At 31.3% G+C, this 20,922-nt stretch overlaps 1 protein-coding gene across 4 annotated transcripts in view; it reads right to left on the bottom strand.

The window, feature by feature from the left end:
- Vps13b (vacuolar protein sorting 13 homolog B) overlaps nt 1–20,922 on the bottom strand; it is a 736,334-nt gene that overhangs the window by 574,179 nt on the left and 141,233 nt on the right. For all 4 annotated transcript variants that reach the window (XM_076835849.2, XM_076835851.2, XM_076835850.2 and 1 more), the window contains exon 17: nt 3,167–3,348. In XM_076835849.2, the coding sequence (XP_076691964.2) occupies nt 3,167–3,348 (182 nt within the window). The remainder of the gene's footprint in view (nt 1–3,166; nt 3,349–20,922) is intronic.

Raw genomic sequence — 20,922 nt, 5'->3', positions numbered from 1 at the left:
CTTATAGACTATATGTTGTCCTTGGCTTCTTCCCTCTCCCTTTTTCCCTCTGCTTCCCAGATGCCAGGAACTAAGAAGCTTTCTTCCACCACTCCAAGCTCAGAGCAATGGAGTCAGTCAACCATGCACTGAACCTATGAAACAATAAGGGAAATATAAAATTTCCTCCTCTAAGTTGTTCTTTTCATATATTTTGGACACAGTGATAAAAAGCTGACTAACACAATAAGAGATGAATAAACATAGCCTATACTAACAGAAAAAGGTAGCTATATTCATGTCAAACAAAATAGACTAAGAGAAAATCTATAAAAGTAGACAAAACAGATGATTATATAATGATAAAGGGCTTAATTAACTAAGAAGATGTAAAAATTATAAGTATATACATGTACCAAAAATCAGAGATTTTAATTACACAGAACAAAATTCAGAGAAATGAAACTGGAAATACAACATATTAAATCTATGGAATGCAGAAGAAACAGTTCCTTGAGGAAAATAAATGTCTATACTAAAAAAAAAAAAAAAAAGAAAGAAAAGAAAGATTTCAAATAATAATTTAATGTTACACTTCAAGAAACAAGAAAAAGAAGAACAAATTCAACCCAAAATTATAAACAGGAAAAAAAAAAAAGATCAGAGCAGAAATAAATGAAATAGAGACTAGGAAAAAAAAATTTAATAAAAAAAACTGAGCATTGGTGTACTGAACAGATAAACAGAATACTCCAACTTTTTACTAGACTCAGAAAAAGAGACAATACGCAAATAAATAAGAAATGAATGAAGAGATAGTTATTATAACTGATACCACAAAAACATAGAATCAGAAAACACCATCAGCAAGAACTAAAAGTAATATTTCTCAAACTATTCCAAAAATTGAAGAGTGTTTTCTTTCAAACTCATTTATGAGACCAGCATTACCCTAATATCAAAGACGGACAAGTATAACATAGATGCAAAAATCCTTCGAAATGCGATGCAAAAATTCAATCAAATTCAATAACATTAAAAAAATTATTAAACATAATTAAATGGGATCCATTTATCCCTGGGATTCCACTGTTGATGGCTAAAAGTAGGTCAATAAATATAAGCGCAGTATAAGAATCCAGCTTGACCTGACTACAGCCATCTTTAATTGTCACCACTATGACTGCCTCTGTGTAATCATAGTTTCCCAGCCCACTATAAATAAATCAAACACAGTGATATGTGGAGCTTTACAAATAGAAACTAGTCAAGTCACTGTCAGCAATGTACCTGATATCTTCAAAGTTACTTGAGATAAACCAGATACACACTCTGGTTTGAATGAAAGCCACTCTTACCTCACCTTATCTAAGTCTTATCCCTCTCTTACCCAGGTTGTAGGGAACTAGCACTCTTGCTGCTACCCTTGACCATATTCAGTAAGTCACGCAAAACTGCACTCTGACACTGGATCTGCCTTACTCTTTCTTCAGTATCACAGGACCTTCTGCCTAAGGTCACTAGTTCAATTACATTAGATTTTCCCAAAATACCTATTAATAAAATGAACAAAAAACTACATGGTCATCTCAACAGATATAGAAAAAGCATCTGACAAAATTCATGATTATAACTATCAAAATATTATAGAAACACATAATAAAAGCCATATATGATAAGCCCACAGGTAACAACTCAATAGCAATAAATAAACCAATGAAAAAAACAGAGAAAGAGCCTAACAGACAATTCTAAAAAGACTAAAACGCTGCACAAGTACATAAAAAAAAGTGCTGAAATTCATTAAACACTAGAAAAATTCACAGTGAATTCATAATAAGATTTTACCATAGAGCTGATAAAATTGTTATAATTAATAAGATGAAAGATTATGCATTGACAAGGAAGTGAAGAAAAGAGAACACATGGTACATACACACTTTGTAGGAATAAAAATAAATAAACTCATTTTGGAAAAAGATATGGAGGTTCCTCAAAAATCTAATAATTGAAATATGATATGATCCAATAATCTTACTTCTGGTTATATACAAAGGAAATAAAATCAAAGAAAGATCTGTATGTTCCTGCTCACTGAAGCAATTATATAGAATTACCAAGATATGCAATGAACCAAAGTATCCATCAATGGATAAATAAAACTGTGTTTGTGTGTGTATGTGTAAAAGAATATTAATTCTATCTCAAAAACAAAGGAAAATGCTATTATTTGCAACAAGATGAATGAATCTAGAAGACATTATGCTAAGTTAAATAACCCTGACACAGAAAGACAAGTATCATATGATTTTACTTATAAGTGGAACCTTAAAAAGTCAGACTTATAGAGACCTATTGACTGGCATAGTGACTACAGCTAATAATAACATTTAGAATGCGTTGTAAGAGTACATTAAAATGTCTCACCACAGACAGTGAGATATATAAGCCTATAGCATTTATCAGCATGTTAAAGACTAGATTTAATCATTACATATTACAAACATATATCAAAATTTTTAGGGGCCGGGGCTGTGGCACAGTATTAGTGCACTTGCCTGGCATGTGGGAGACACTGAGACTTTGATTCTCAGCACCGCATATAAATAAAATATAGGTCTATCAACAACTTAAAAAAAAGTTTTAAAAACATCCTTTTCATTGTATCCTGTAAGGATATACATTCATGATGTCCCAATTTAAAAAAATTAAAACTTGCAGGGCAGAGTAGCGCAAGCCTGTAATCCCAGCAGCTCAGGAGGATACCAGACTTAGAGGATTCCAAGTTTGAGGCCAGCCAAAGCAACTAACAAGGCCTTAAACAAGACCCTGTCGCAAAATAAAAAATAAAAAGAGTGGAGAAAAGGCTCAGTGGTAAGCAACCCTGGGTTCAATACCTGTATCAATTTAAAAACATAAATTAATGGATTAAAATAAATTTTAAAATTGTATATTAGTAGAAAAATATTATCTTAAAAGTATAAAGCATATCCAAAAATATGTATCAGTGAACAAAATTGAATGGCTTATGGCCTAAGTTAGATTATTAAACATAAGCTATAAATACACAATTTCAACAGAAATATGACTGAAGTTAAACATACTAACATATGAATTTAAATGACAAATTATTACTTACCTCTGCTACAAATTTCCCATTCATTTTTCAAGAAAACTATCTTCTTACCTATATTTTGAAAGACTTCATTCATCAAAATTTCATTCACTGCTGAAGAGCTAACATTTCCAATATGAGACCAACTTTGATATATTGCTTGCAGCAGAAGTGTCTGTGCTCTTGTAGCTTGAATTGTGAGATTTGGAAGTTCAAATATACCTTCAGTTATAACAATTTGAGATCTTTTGGTCCTGCAAAAGAAAACAGAAAAATAACAATAGATAGCATTAATAAACAACATGTTAAATGAATTAAATTGCAACAGAGAAAAGGTATACATTTAGAATGTTTTTTAAATGGAATTAAATCAATTAGATATGCAATTCTGATAATAATTTAAATTACTTTACTTCAGAAATTCTCAGAATAATGAATGAAAATATAAACTAGAATAATACCATAAACACAAAAGTTTTGCTGAAGAAATTATAGTTCTTAGATCAAGTTAATCATCAAAAAAATGAAATAATACAAGTTAACACATACAAATTACTAGCAAATCTACATTTTAAAAAAGTCTTATATCTATTAACCATAGAATTCTGTCATAATAACCGTATGAGATCTATCATATCATTTTTCAGATGCAAAAACTACGAGGATAAATTAAACTATCTTAATGCTTTTTTATTGATTTTTTTAAATAAATGATAGTGGAATGCATTACAATTCATATATATATATATATATATATATATATATATATATATATATATACACACACATACATACATGTATACAGCACAATTTTTCATATCTCTGGTTGTATATAAAGTACGTTGACACCAATTTGTGTCTTCTCCATACATGTACTTTGGATGATGATATCTATCACATTCCACCATCCTTGCTAATCCCCTGGCACTCCTTTTCCCTCCCACCCCTCTGCACTATCTAGAATTCATCTATTCCTCCCATGCTCCCCCTCTCTACCCCACTAAATTCAAAAATGTTGTTTTTCCATAATACTGGCAAATAGTGGGCTTGGTATAAAGTAAATACTTCATAAATATTTGTGACATGAAGCATGGGATATAGGGCTCTTGATCAGATCACATGGAATTAAATTCCAATTTTTCCATTTATGATAAACTATCATATTTTCACATTTATTTATGATAGTTTAGGCTGACTCATAAACTATATACTAAGATGATATTACAGTAGACTTAGGCACCTCACTCTCTCCCCTACCTCACAAACCTGTGTTTATTATTTTCCAAATCCATTGTATTTAACATCTCTCATATATCACTTTAAAAGCCTCACTCCCCAACTCTTATTCTAACTTCTATAGACACCAATTCAGTGAAGACTCTGGCTGATGTTGCCTAAGGTGATACATTTTGAGACAAGGTTAGAAACTACTTTGGATTCACTTTAACAGAACCTGGAATATGTAGGGATAAATGCTCTCCCTCCTCCTTCACCCCAAGCAAACAATTCTGAGATACATTTTATAAGTTTCTGAGGAAGTTTCCAGAAAATAAGGACCAGAGAAGAAAAAAGAAAATAATTTTTAAAAGCCTTAATGAACTGTGAAACATTAAGCAATTAGTAATTCAGTTAGTAACTGAACACCTAGAAAAAGTGGAAGAGGAGGAACAGAAAATTTATTTAAGGAAACAATGTCAAAAAATTTTTTTTAATCTAGAAAACTATAAACTGAAAGATGGAAGAAGTTCAACAATTCCCAAATAGATGTAAAAACATACCAAAGCACATTATAATCAAATTGCTTTAAACACATGTTAAAGACAAAAACCCTAAAAACATCGGGTAGAAAAACATATTACACACAAAGGAAGAGATAGGGATGTAGCTCAGTATAAAGCACATGATTTATTTATGCGGAAGAAACAAAGGAAAGGAGAGTGGGAAGGAGGAAAGGGAAAAAAAAGAAAAGCAGACTTCACAGAAGTTATGTACAAGAGAAGACAATGGAGTAAAATTACTGAAGTGATGAAAGGACAAAGAAAAGCTTTCAACCTAAAATTCAAAATTCAGAGGAAAGAGCTTTCAAAAAATGTAGGCAACATAAAGTCTTCTTATTATCAAAAACTGAGAAAAAGTCCTCAACAGCATACCTGTGCTGCAAAAAAAAAAAATTAAAGTAAATTCTTCAGGCTAAACAAGTGTGATACCAGAAGGAAATCTCTGTGAAGTTACACAAAGAAATGTGATAAATGATAAGTATGATAAATAAGTATGGGGACAAGTGCATGGAGTACTGCATATATGGCATACCTTAAGGGCATCTGAGTGGCAGGCCACTTCCCTTGTGCTAGACAAGTGAGCAGCAGGCCGGTTACTCCCATAGGCACAGCCCTGAGCATGAGGCCATGTGTTGTGTTGCAGTCCCTATGCTTGCTCCATGGCCCACTCCTGGATTGGTTGCTTCAAAGACAGTAGCAGAAACTGCATTGGTGGCTGCCTGTAATCTGTTTAGCTACTGCCTGAGAGTGAGTGAGAGAGAGAGAGAGAGAGAGAGAGAGAGAGAGAGAGAGTGTGTGTGTGTGTGTGTGTGTATAGTAACTGCACAATAAAATCAGACCTGCTTCCTGCTTAGTCTCTGGAGTTTTTGAATAGTGACTGTGCAGCCACATTCTCCTCTACCCTATTCCATGGACCTCCTTGCTAGACTATAGACAGCCCATGCAGATATGCAAATGAAGTTTTTAAAATATTTTTTAGTTGTAGATGGACACAATACCTCTACTTTAGACATCTACTTTTATGTAATACTAAGGATCAAATCTAGTGCCTTATACGTGCGAGACAAGCGCTCTGCCACTGAGCCACAACCCCAGCCTGCAAATTAATATTTTAAAGAAAAAAAAATAATCTTTCTCAGTATCTTCTGAAGAAATGAAAGAACTCATTGTTAAAAGCCAAAAAAAAAAAAAAGAGTAACATGTTAAGCTTATACCTTCTTTAAAAGCAGAACTATAGCACAAATAGATCAAAGAACAAGAGAAAGGAAATTAAGTACACTGCAATGAGGTTCTTATATGATGTTTGATGTGGTATAATATTACTGGAAGAAGACTTTGATAAGATATAAATTCTAAACCCTAAAACAATTAAGCCATAAAACAAAAGGTGAATGAATAAAGGCAATAGTAGAGATAAATGGAATCATAAGAATGGAATAGTAGAAATGAAATGGAATCAATCAAAATAAATCAAAAAATAAGAAACTAAAGATGGAACCATCAGAAAACAAACAGCAAAATAGACATAAATCCAAAAATATACATTATATTAAATGTCAAAGAAGACATTTAAAAGAAGAGATTATCAGAATGCATTAAAAAAAAGCAAAGTCCCAACTCTATCCCACCAATAAGAAACCTACTTTAAATATAAGAAAGTAGAATCTAAAAAAGGGGTACAATGATGGAAAGGGGAATAGAGGGATGGAGGAAAAACTATACCATGTACATCAAATTAAAAATATTTACATAGTAAATATCAGACAAAGCACATAAAAGAGCATTACTAGGGATAAATAAGGATTGTTTGTAATGATAAAAGGGTCAATTAGTTTTACAGGATTAAAGACCTACCAAATATATCAATTTTTAATATAAGTGGGAAGAGGAACAAATTTAAAAATTGAAGATTTCAACCTATACTCACAGTAACAGATACAATAGAAAGACAGTAAAGACTTTTTAAAAAACAAAAACACCATCAATCAATTTGACCTAATTGAGGTTTATAGAACTCCCCCCTCCCAATAACAGCAGTATTAACCAATACATATTATATTCTAGGCCAAAAAAACCAAGTCTCAATAAAATTTGAAGGCTTAAAATCATACAGAGTGGATTTAAACTAAAAACATTAAAGTATCAATAAAAATTCCCCAATATTTTGAAATTAAAGAAAACATAACTCAGAATAGAATCACGAACATGGTAGATAAAATTCAGAAATTTACACAAAATGAAATTTTTGAAAAATTATAAAATGATTTCAGAAAAGGATATTGAAGTATGTGCCAGAAGAGGACAATCTAAAATACACATAATCTGTTGCTGGAGTAAAGTGCAAAACAAATAGAATAGAAATAATATACAGAAATGTCTAACAAACAATATTTTGACTAAAATACAGACTTAAATCAAAATGTACAATATGTCATAAAAATGTGAATTTCAGATAATCACTATTCTAGTAAACTTACTGAATGAACTACAAAAAAAGATAAAGAAAAATTCAATGAACGTTTCAAATAAAGTATGCAGAGAAATCAGGAGGACATCTCTACAATTTCCCTTACTCATCCACTATAGTATACTATAGACAGTCAATTTATGTGCATAATTTACCTATACTAGAATATAAGGGGATTTCAAGCAGTATCTTATAGAGTTGGGATACTAGGAGAAGAAGGCCAGGTCGGTTAGTTACCTTTGTCACTACTAGGCATGCTTTAATTTCAGTTATTTTTTTAAGTCAATAGACTCCTTATTTATCCATTTTCTACAGTAGCCATGGTGCAATATCCTTCAAAGTCAAACTTAGTTTTTACTTCACACTTTCTAGGTCCATAAATAAATGACATGTAATGTTCTCAATGTTATTTTAACTATTAGTCTTAGGTTAAGCCTAGCTGTTGTATACCATAATGTTGAACTGATTCTATAGAAAATGTATAAAACCAGCAAATATTTATTTTCTAGTTACTTAAAAAATATTTTAGTCATTTTAAAATATGAAAGGAATAAAAATCAAAACAGCTGTCCTCAGGGAGCATACATTCCAGTAGAGAGGGAAGACACAATCATTAAATAAAGGTATGAAAAGGTAATAAGAAAAAATACTAATAAAAATGAAAAGTAGAGCACAACAAATGGAACTGCTACAGGGTGAGCAATTTCACATACAGTAGGTAGACGTTATTATAAGGATGGACCTTCAACTGAAACTAAAACAGTCATGAAGGAGGTAAGAAATAGCTAAATGATTATCTATGTTTCAAGCAGATAGAGATTGTGCAATGGCCATGAGGTAGAAGTGAACTTGGCAAGTTTGCAGGACACTAGCATGGCTACAAAAGTTCAATAATTAACTAATTAATTTGGCTGCTTTCCTATGGCCTCTATCCAAAGAAGCACATAAATAGGCCTTACATAGCCATTAAACTGAGAGTCCATCTAAGCCTCACTACATAGGATTCAAATTCCCAAATTTATATTTTTAAGTCTCTTATCTCCAAATCTACTCAAAGATTTTCATTTAAGGTAATAGAATATGATATGAAATTTTTAAAAGTCCAACTTCTATTTCTGGCTTACCTTTTTAATGTTTTTATTTAAAAAAAAGTAATATAACTTTTCTAAACTTCACTTGTCAATTTGAAACATAAACATAGAAACACTTACTCAAGCTATTACAGATGACTGAGCAAAAAAATCTAACGTAGTTAACTTGTAAAACTGAACTGATACAAACAGCCTTTGCTAAGATCTGAGAAACAGACATCGTCTTTACACTAAAAAAATACAGTTACTGTTAGACAAGTAAACCAAGAATTACAATTCAACATAATTAATGCTAAAACAAAGTTACATAGAGGTCTTTGTGAACTATGTGGAAAGATATACTATTTGAAATCAAGAAGGATTGTGCAGAGGGAACTGCAAGTTTTACACTTCAGCTGAATCCTGAAGAATGAATATTCATCATTTCAGCAAAAACTCATAATAAATTCTTTTTTATATATAGAGCTATCTATCTATCTATTTATTTATTTATTTTTAATTTATGTGGTGCTGAGGATTGAGCCAAGGGCCTCCCACATGCTAGGTGAGTGTTCCACAGCTAAGCCACTACCCCAGTCCCCACCTCCGTGATAAATTCTTTAGAAAAAAATAAAAGACAATGGCCAAAGGACTTAAACAGGAAACTTAGTAGAGATGAAAACGAAGTGACTGATAAAATATTAAACATATATGTCTCTTTAACATCTCAGACTTTAACCTATCTTCTGGAGATCTATGAGATTAAAAAAAATCTTCAAGTGAAATTCCACATTATGGAATACCACAAGAACAGAATTCTAATTAGAATAACTTATATTGCATGTATGTATGTCAAAATACACTCTACTGTTATGTATATCTAAAAACAACAACAAAAATATTGCTACTATACCTGGCACAGTTGCTCATGCCTATAATTCCATCTACTCCGGAAATTTGCAAGTTTGAGGACAGTATGGGCAATTTAATGAAACCCAATCTTAAAATGAAAAAAAATAAATTGGGGAGGATGGGGACAAGGGAACTGGGGGTGTAGCTTAGTGGTAGAGTACTTACTTGGCTAGCATGCACAAGGCCCTGGGGTTTAATTCCCAGCACTTAAAAATAATACTGCTATTCACATTTATAGTTTTTTTAATGTATTTTAGTTCTCTTGGGTATATACCTATCAATATAATTGCTAGATCATATGGTAACACAGTGTTTAATTATTCATTTGTTTTTAGTACTGGAGATTAAACCTAATGGTGCTCAAATACTGAGTGACATCTCCAGTTTATTTTTTATATTTTGAGACCTCTGGATCAAGTTGCTTATGGCCTGGTTAAGTTGATGAGGCTGGGTTTGAACTCTCAATTGCCCTGTCCCAGCCTCCCAAGCTCCTGGAATTACATGTGTGTACCACTATGCTTGGCAACATTTAATTTTTTGATAAAATGCCATATTGTTTTACACCATAATTGCACTGTTGTTTTTAACCTTCTTATTTTTATTCATCCTTGCCAACACTTGTTATTTTCTGTGTTTTGATAATGGCCATTCTTCTGGGTGGGAAATGGTATTTTGTGCTTTTAAGTTTCATTACACTAATAACTAATGATGCTAAATTGTTTTTAGTTTGTTCTGTTGGCTATCTGTCTATCCTTTTTTGGAAAAATGTCTATTCAAGTCCTATGTTCATTTTTTTAAATTGAGCTTTTTATGTGTATTTTTATTGTTGAGTTATAAAAATTATTTACATATCCTGAAAGCCAGAATTTTTTCAGTTGTGATTTGCAAATATATTTTCACATTACATATGTTGCCTTTTTACTTTCTTGATAATGTCCCATGATAAGAAACATTTTAAATTCTGATGAAAACTGATTTTATGATTTTTCTTTTGTTGCTTTTGTTGTGGGTGTCATATTTAAGAAATATTCTATTCTAAAATAATGAGAATTTATACCTTTTTTAATTTCTACAAACTACTTATTTTTAACTCTTTGATCCATTTTTAGTATTTTTTATTTGTTGTTTGTATATATACATGACAGTAGAGTGTTTTTGACACATGACACATGGAATATAACTTATTCTAATTAGGATACCATTGTTTTGGTTGTCTTGGATATGTTGTTAATTTTCATATATTATTTGAGGTCTTAGTCCAATTTTATTCTTTTGTATATGTAGCTTTTATAAAACAATTTGTTGAAAAGACTATTTTTTCCTCATAGACTAGTCTTGACACACTTACAAAATGTCATTTGACCAACCCTATTATATGCTGGCATCCATGTATCATAGAGAATATTTTGCCTTTGATTTTGGGGGACTGGCTAATTTCACACAGCATGATAATCTCCAGGTCCATGTATTTACCAGCAACAGTCATAACATCATTCTTTTTTATGGCTGAGTAATATTCCATTGTGTTTACATATCACATTTTCTTTATCTATTTATCTGTTGAAGGGTACCTAGATTGGTTCCATAGCTTAGCTACTGTGAATTGAGCTTACAGCAATATTCTTAATGGCCAAAAACTGAAAACAAACCAAGCAAATACCAACTAATGAAGAGATAAACAAAACATTGTGTGTCCACACAATGGAATATTATTGGGACACAAACAGGGATCGAATACTTATTGATACATGCTACAACATGAAGAAAATTTTCAAGGTTCATTCATCTTATAGCATATATGCTAAAAGAAGCCAAAGAGAAAATGCCATACAGTCTATTTTAGAGAAGGACTCATGTGCTGCTGAGAAGAAAACATATTCTCTCCTTGAAGGATGAAATATTCTATATATGTCAGTTAAGTCTAAGTTAATGATTGTATTACTGAGTTCTACAGTTTCTTTGTTCGGCTTTTGTTTGGAAGGTCTATCTAGTGATGAAAGAGGTGTGTTAAAATCACCCAAAATTATTGTGTTGTGGTCTATTTGACTCTTGAACTTGAGAAGAGTTTGTTTGATGAATGTAGATGGTCCATTGTTTGGGACATATAATTATATAGTCTTGTTGGTGTATGGTTCCCTTGAGCAGTATGTAGTGTCCTTCTTTATCCCCTTTGATTAACTTTGGCTTGACGTCTACTTTATTTGGTATGAGAATGGAAATAATGATGATCATTATTATCAAAGTACATGTATAAAGACATGAATTGGTGTGAATATACTTTGTATACAACCAGAGATATGAAAAATTGTGCTCTATATGTGTAATTAGAATTGTAATGCATTCTGCTGTCATATATAAATAAAAAAGAGAAAAAAGAAAATGTCATATATTATATGACTCTATTGTATAAAATGTCCAGAAACACAGACACAGGGTTTCTTTTTTAGAAGTTTTGAAATTATTCCAGAATTAGAAAGGGGGAATAACTGAGCAACACCCTGAATACACTAAAAAAACACTGAAACGTACCCTTTAAAATGGTCAAAATGATGACTATTACCTAATGTAAATGTTTACTCAATTAAAACCAAAAGGCTCCATGTAGTATTCAGAGCTCTCTGTGCCTATGAACAATAGTACAAGATACCACTGCCTTCTCTCACTTAAAACAGCGACAACAATTTAAAAAAAAAAATAAAATGGAAATGCCTGTGTCTTTTAATTGGCATGTCAGATAACTTAAATATTCATTTGCAAATTGAGGCAGCCACCACCTTGTCCATACAACTTTCAAATATTTAATTACAACATATGACTCCAAGTAAACATAGCCTTCAGAGCTCAGATCACATTTCACCACAAAACCCAAAGCATAAAAATGAGAGGACCAGAGAAAAATATGCAATACATAAAATATTCTTCACACCAAAATAGTAGAGATCACAAAGAGATAGCAACAACTTGGACCTAATTCACATATTTGAATTTAATTATCATTATTGTGTTCTTTTGCTTTCCTGACATTTGGTATATTTTCTAAATCTTGTTTTTAACTTTCTTATTATCCTTTTACTAAGACTTTAAAAATGGACATGGATTCTATTACATTCTCAAATTTATATTCAAATACCTGACCAAAAATATAAACAAACACACACTTTATTGTTATTGATACTATTTAAAACAACAAACATTTGGAACACCTGCTAAAATATGAAATGTATGACTAACCTAAGAACTCTATTTACAGATACTCAGTCATTTAGGAGGTTCCATGGTATACCAAGAGCCATTCTTTTAACTATAGCAATAATTAAGACAAAATTACAGATGGGATTATTTTTACAAGTAGGTCTTTATTTTTTCATAATAAATTTGGCTACTGTATATGGAACCATAACCTTTTCAAGCCATCATATGTCACATAAAATGTTTCCCAAGTGATAACATAGGTCTGAATAAAAACTTAACCATATGCACATTCAAAAGGATTATTTTAAATTTTAATAATGCCTAAGGGGAACATAGAATTCTCTCATTCAGAATTAACATAAAAGAAAATAACAGTTCATACATAAGTATAAATCTCATAATAAACAAGGTAATTATGTCATACATGCATGAAATGTTTTTATGGTTCTATTTTTCAACTATAACTAACCACAAATAAAAGCATATTTTATTATACTTCTGTTAAATACCCTGGTAAGACTTAAAATAAATGAATTTTAAGTGATTTGGCAATAAATGGTAACTTGCACAATGTATCTGTTAGTATAACAATATCAATTAAAAGAACTTTTTGTCTTTTAGTTTTGAAAGTTTGAAAATATATCCAGTTGATTAACAAGTATGGAAAATAACAAACATCCATATCTATTACCCAAATCATTGCACAACATCATTTTGGCTCCAGAAATTTATAAAAAGATGAATAACTTCTATAACAATGTTAATTTATTGGGGGGAATCCTTAAAATGTCAATAAAAACTCAATAAATTGTGTGATTTTCTTTATAATTTATGCCACTATACATTTATTACACTTCATTTAAAATAAAACCTCACAATAAAAATTCATATTAAAACTAAGAAATTCTGGACTCAATTGTTTTGATATTACTAAAGCTCCATTTTAACAGTTAATTTATTCAACAAATACCTATTTCTCATACCCAGAAGTCTTACTCTGAACATATGTTCACTTAACAGAATAGGTTTTAAAGCTATCAATTGAGATATTACTCTCTAAGGGAAAATAAATTTTAGTGTAACTAGTGAGATAAACAACTCATTAAAACTGGACTTGGACAAACTCCAGGATAAATTGAAGGAAACAGAAACAAGTAGGTCTTGATTGTATAGTAGCAAACACTGAAAATGAATATGCCCTAAGTAAGAAATACTTTAATAGATTCTTATTATACCACTTGCTGACAAACTGTAATACAGAACTGATGAAATTTCTAGACCAATCTGTCATTCCTATAAAGAAAATTCTTCCTTCCAGACTTTAAATAGAAAAAATATAAGTGTGGTTCCTACTACTGGATGCAATCCATTCAGGTTCACAGGAACACCATAAAATTTTGGCCATATGTACACTTGAGGAACAGACATCCATTCTCTTAAAATCAAAACACCCCACATAGCAATTGAACGAATACTCTCAGCAACAGCTAGATCTGAAGATTTATGTAGAATCCCCAAATGCAAAGTTTGAACATACAGATTGGTCACCCCAAAAAATGTATTTTTATTATTACTCATATCCTGAATGGTAAAATAATATTAGTTCACTGTTTCCAAAATAAAATGCACATAAAACTTATGAGTACATTTCAAAATCCAAAGACTTGTATATTTCTTTGCATAATGACTACTTATACAACATATCACAGTCAATGGAAAAAGTTTTAAAAGTGTAAAAAAATTAACTGGCAAGTAAAATGAAAAGTTGAAGATATTCTTTATTCCCACTTCACTCCCCACAGATAACCACTTTTTATGAATTAAGTGTAAACACAGAGACCTTAATTTCATGTATTTGAATGTAACACTTATAAATTTAATGGGAACATGTATATGTACACAATCTGCTTTTATGACTAAGCTACATATTTCAGAAATCACCAAGATCTTTCCACATGAATACAAACAGCTCTGCTGTGGTTTTATTTTAAATGCATATGTGATATTACTACTGTTCGGCAGTATAATCACATAAGCTTGATATTAGTTATTATATTTTTATTACAATGATTTTAGCACTTCAAATTACTGTTTTACACAAATTTTTATACAAATCACATCCTGTTGAGAATATAAAAATATTTCACTGTTTTTCAAATTTCTGAAATAAATGTATGAATTCAAATATTAGATACCAGATGAGAAGAGAAAATTGGAAGTAAAGATTACCCACTACTAAAGGAAAAATATAAAAACGTCCGGTTATTCTAATACTTAAAATACACAGTCTTATTATGTACTAAGCAAACAAAAATCAATTCTTACAAAACCATTATGAGATACTATTTCACATCCACTGAAATAGATAATAAAAAGAGAATAACAAGAGTTGACAAGACTGGAAAAACAGGAACCCTTATCCATTGTTGGAAAGAATATAAAATGGAGACATTAGCCAAAACTTATTCAAAGTTTCTTAAAACATAAAACACTTAAAAATGTGAATTTACTATATTACTCAATATTCCACAGTTGGTGTCCACCAAAGAAAATGAAAATGGAAGTCGACACAAAACCACCAGTTTTATTATTTTATATCTTATAACGTTATCTTAACAATTATTTATGGTAATAGTTATAAAGCTAAAAACAACCTAAATATCCATCATCTGGTGAATGGGGAAAAAAATGTGCTCTATCCATAAAACAAAATCCTATTTAACAATAAAAAGGAATAAAGTATAATATACATTACAACATGGAGGAACCCTGAAACAAAAGACCACATATCATATATTCCAGTTATAAAAAATACCTAGGAGAAGTGTATAAACATAGCAAGTAAGTCTGGAGTTTCCTGAAGCTTGAATGGGAACAAACACTAAAAGTGTAAAAATAAAGAATCTAACTGGGTGATGGGATTTTGGGTGATGAATCCCATTTTGGTAAATTAACTAAAATTCATTCAACTGTATTCTTAAAGCAGATCAATATTGCCTCAACAAAGTTCTTTTTTGAAAAATGAAATAATTATAAATGTACTAGGACTATGTATTAGTTTCTAAGATTTTTAACACTCTCAAACACAATGATTCCACAGGAAGAATATTCAATTTAAATCCACATTTATTAAGCAAGTACTTAGCATTAGACTCTCCCACACAGTAATACTACTGAACAGCAAATCTATACTCATGGAGAACTTAACATGTACTATGTAACAAAAGATATCATTGTTCATTAAAATATGTGCTGTGCCAAAAAAAAATGCAAGATACTGAGCTGCATATCTCCCCAAATCTACCTGACAACTGTCACCATGAACTTTTTACTAAATAAGTTTCAGAGTAAATTTCATTTAAAGAGGGGCTGGGGGTATAGTTCAGTGGTATAGTACTTGCCAAGCACATGTGAGGCACTGGGTTCGATCCTGAGAACTACATAAAAAAATAAATAAAGTGTGCATTTACTATTGGGGATGCAAATCAAGTTAAGATGGCGCCTCGCAGTTTGCCAGAAAGAGTGGTTTTTGAAGCAACGCCAGCGAGCCATTAAGACGATGAGGATTCCTTACTGGCTGACTGCTGTACCTAGATGATGTTAATTGAGTCAAGATGTGTGTAATTAGTTAGGTATATATACATCTGCTGTCCAGCAGAGAAGCGGCTCCTGGTACCTTGGGTGCCGCTACTTTGAGTTCTCTCTCAGTTCCCGCTGAGTTCACTCGCAATAAAGTAGTTCCCGCTTCAACCTTCAAGTTGCTTGCACTGGACTGCGGCAATTTACAACCAAAATATATATTTTTAATTTTTTCATTTAAAGAAAGGATCCTTGGGCAGGGCATGGTGGCACATGCTTGCAATCCCAGCCACTTGGGCAGTGAGACAGGAGGATCACAAGTTCAAAAACAACCTAAGGAAAAGCAATGTGCTAAGCAACTTAGTGAGACCCCGTCTCTAAATAAAATATAATGGGTCTGGGATGTGAGTAAGTAGTTTAGTGCCCCTAAGTTCAATCCCCCATTATGGAAAAAAATAAAAAAGAGAGAAAGACAGCAAAAAAGAAAAGATCCTTAAAAAAAGAAACAAAAAATTCCACTACATAAAGTTCATTATACCCCCCAACAATCAAAGTTTCCTATTAGAAATTCTATATCTTAGGAGCAACAGTGGGGCACAACAGCATGCTAGAATGTCTAAAATCAACAAAATACTGATGATAAATAAAAACAAAATGGCTACAATGTAAACAAAAAAGGTATACATGTAACATGTACCTGTACATTAGAAACTCATGAATTTCTTCTAAAATCTCCAATTTCTAATACTGTGCAACATATCTATAATCCTTCTTAAACATATTTGTATTCCTTCTCCATGGATGAGACACAAGGTTCAATTATCCTAAATAATCTACTTATTTAGTCAAGCCAAGAAAAACAGAACATGCTTTAAGAATTGGAAATTCATATTACCAGTTGCCACCTCATACCATTGAAGAAAGCAAACAAGACTGCAAGTCTGAAGTCCATTTTTTGTTAGGTAAAATTTATAAACAGTACAATATAAAAATCTGTATTATATAAATGGTTGCATTTTGACAAATACTCAGACCTACATTATAAATCACACACCACTGAGATACAGAAATTGTCATCTATTCAGGAAGTTCCCTTGTATACTTACCAAATAATCCTCCTTCCTCCATCTTCTCAGAAGAAAACGTATCACATTTTTTCACCATAGATTAATTTTGACTCTTGTAGAAATTCACACAAATAGAATCATAAACCACTGTTTATGTTTCTTTTGTGTTCAGTGTTTTTCACTCAAGATACACAATTGGTGTATGCCAGCAGCTCTTTTTTTTTTTAAATCAATGAGTTGTATTTCATTATATAAACATACTATGATTTCTTTTATCTAAAAGGTTACTTCCACTTTGGGACGATTTGGACTATTCCGAGTAAAGTTGTTATGATCATTTTGACTGTGATTTTAACTTGCACTTCCCTTGACTCAGGTACTTTTTCACGAGTTTAGTATATCTTCCTTTTATTAACTGTTGGTTGAGATCTTTAATTCTTTTATAATTGGATTTTTTTCTAATTAAGCTATTTGAGTTCTTCACATAGTATGCATACAAAAATTCTGTCAGATACATTCACATAAATAGAATCATAGACCAATGTTTATATTTCTTTTGTGTCAAGTGTTTTTCACTTTCACTCAAAGTACACAATTGTTGTATGCCAGCAGTTCATTTTTTTTATCGATGAGTTGTATTTCATTGCACAAACATACTATGATTTATTTCATAGTATGTGAATATTTTCAGAGTCTGTTGCTAATTTTCTTCACATGTCTCCCAGAAGTTTCAAAAGATACGCATTGGTTATATCTACTTTATTAATACATATGACTAAAAACATTCTTCCTTTTTTTGACATTTGGTCAACTAAAATTGTTCACAATCTATTAATTTCATAAATATTGCAATGTATGTTTACTTTCAAAAGTTGAAGGGAAATGTGAATATCAGTTAGCATGCAGAAAATGGCTAATTTTTCTGACTAGGTCATAAATGCATAAAAATCAGTGACACACACTGCTCAAAGCAGCTAATATTTATTGACTTATTTGATCCTCAAAATAATGCTAAAATAGGAAATAGAAATTCTGCACTTTTACAAATGAGAAAACTAAGGCACAGAGAGATACCTTCCTTAGTTTGCAAGGCTAGTAAATGGAGGGGATATGATTTTAATCTAGTTTTGAGGTCCATGATCTCAAACCACTATACTACATAAATCAGATACTACCCACCATTCACATAAAATCATCCACAAAAAAAAAAAAAATTAGTAAACTTCGGGACCTTACATCTATGCATGTATATTTTTTGTTAACATATGTAGTAAAATTTTACATAATATATTCTGTAACCCTTTTTCTTCTCACTATACATCATAAAATATTTTTCCATAAATATATTTCTATAACAATATAGGCTTTGGAAAGCCAATATGATTAAGACAATGGTATGTGCATTTTCTTCCTTGCTCCTCCAAAAATTTATACATAAGTTCTCCATGAGCAGTGGTTAATTCATATACCAGTAGCCAGGCTTGTTTGACTTGGTTTTGGAAAACTCTAATTATGTCCTTCCCTTACTAAAATATTTTGCTTATCACTGTTTTATCCACATAGATTAAAATCTTTAAAATATTCTGTGATACTCTCCATAGCATATACCTGCTTAGATGTCTAGATTCACCAAAAACTCCTACCTACCTCCTCGTCTTTCAGTTTCTCACCTTTTAGTCAGTCTTTCACTATATTTTTCCACTTGTCAATTGACTAAACAATTATTACACATACGTTGATTATTCACCCATCGGATATGTATGACTAGGTCATATTCCCTTAATATATATGTATGTGTATATATACATATATACACATACACATATATACATACCTTCATAGACAATGTTTTTGTTTATTGCTGTATTTTTCATAGAAGGAATTATACACTGCTTTCTGATTATTTAATAGCCTTTACCACTTCCAAAATATTAGTTTTGACATTTCTGGCACCCAAAACAAACAAACAAACCAAACATATTTTATACAATAAAACACTCATTAGTCAGTTGAAACTTTAAAAATATTAAGTATTAACAGATTCTTATACAAAAGTAGCAATATGTTTTAAGTCATAAATAATAACAAAGAACAGAGCCAGAATTATTATCAAGACTCTGCTAGTTAATTCACAATTGCATCAAAAAAATAAAATAAAATGCCTAGGAATACACCTAACTAAAGTGAAAGACCACTACAATAAAAATTACAGAACACTAAAGAACAAAATTTAAGAAGACACTAGAAGATGAAAAGCCTTCCCATATTCATGATTAGCAGAACTAATATTGATAAAATAATCATACTACCAAAAGCATACACAGATCCAATGCAGTCACCATCAAATACCACTGATATTCATCAAAGAACTAGAAAAAAAAGGCATATAATACACTATGGAAGCATAGATTTAAAACAGCCAAACAATACTGAGCAAAGAGCAATGAAACAGGTATCACTCTACCCAATTTCAAAGTATGTTGAAGAGTCACAATAACAAAAACAACATATCACTAACATAAATACTGACACATGGACTGATGAAATAGAAGGCAGAAAAGTAAAATCATGCAGCTGCAGCCATCTAATTCTTGAAAAAGTTACAGAAAACAGACAATGGAAAAAAGACAAGTCTTTATAACAAGTGGTGGTGGAAGAACTGGATATCCATATGTATAAGACATTTTCATAGTTATATTCCTATCTCTTCCCTGTATAATATCAAGTCAAAATTGATCAAAGATATAAAAGTAAGACCTGAAACTTTCAAGCTGAAAAAAAAAAAAACCCCACTGGGGAAACACTTCAAGATACAAGATACAAGCAACAGTTTCCTGAATGTGACTCCAATAACTCTGAGAAATAATAGCAATAATCAACAAATGAGATTGCACAGCAAAGGAAACAATTAACAGAGTTCAGAAACAGTCAACAGAATGGGAGAAAATCTTTGCTAGCTACTCATTTGACTGTGAATTAATACCAGAATATAAAAAAAAAATAAAATTTAACACAAAACAACCCAATAAATAAATGGGAAAACAAACTGAAAACACACTTCTCAAAGGAGAACTGCAAAAGGCCAATAATTATCCGAAAAGATATTCAACATCTTTAGCCATCTGGGAACACAATGAGATTCCATCTTACTCCAGTCAAAATGTCTATCATCAAGAATACAACAAGATGCCAATAAGATATGGGGGGAAAGGAATACTTAAGAATGTAAACTAGAATAGTCACTATAGAAATCAGTATAAAGGTACCACAAATGACTAAAAGTTGAACTAACACATGATCTAACTATACCACTCGTCAGTTTATACCCAAAAGAATACAACAGAGATAATTGCATCTCCATGGTTATCATGGCACAATTCACGACAACCAAGACACAGGATCAGAGTAGGTGAACACCAATGGATGAATAAAAGAAAATGTGGTATGCACACACACAAAAAAAAATATTAACAGACATACAATGGTGTACTATCCAATCACAAAGAAGAAGGAAATCCTATCATCGGCAGTAAAACACATGGAACTGTATATCATCATTTTAAATAAAAGAAGCCAAATGCCGAAAAGTATCTCATGAGTTTTCTCTCATTTTTGGAATCCAGAAAAATAAAATTAAAAAGACAACATGAAAGTAGAAGGGAGACTAATAGAGAGAAAGAATCAAGGAAAGGGTATAGAATGGGAGTAAGGGAGAGTTATGAGGGGTGCATATGACCAAAGTGTGTTGTATGCATATATAAAT

Source organism: Callospermophilus lateralis, chromosome 16 (assembly GCF_048772815.1).
Source record: "Callospermophilus lateralis isolate mCalLat2 chromosome 16, mCalLat2.hap1, whole genome shotgun sequence".
Classification (NCBI taxonomy): Eukaryota; Metazoa; Chordata; class Mammalia; order Rodentia; family Sciuridae; genus Callospermophilus; species Callospermophilus lateralis.
The sequence above is the reverse complement of the archived record's forward strand: the minus strand, read 5'-3'. Positions and strand labels throughout refer to the sequence as shown.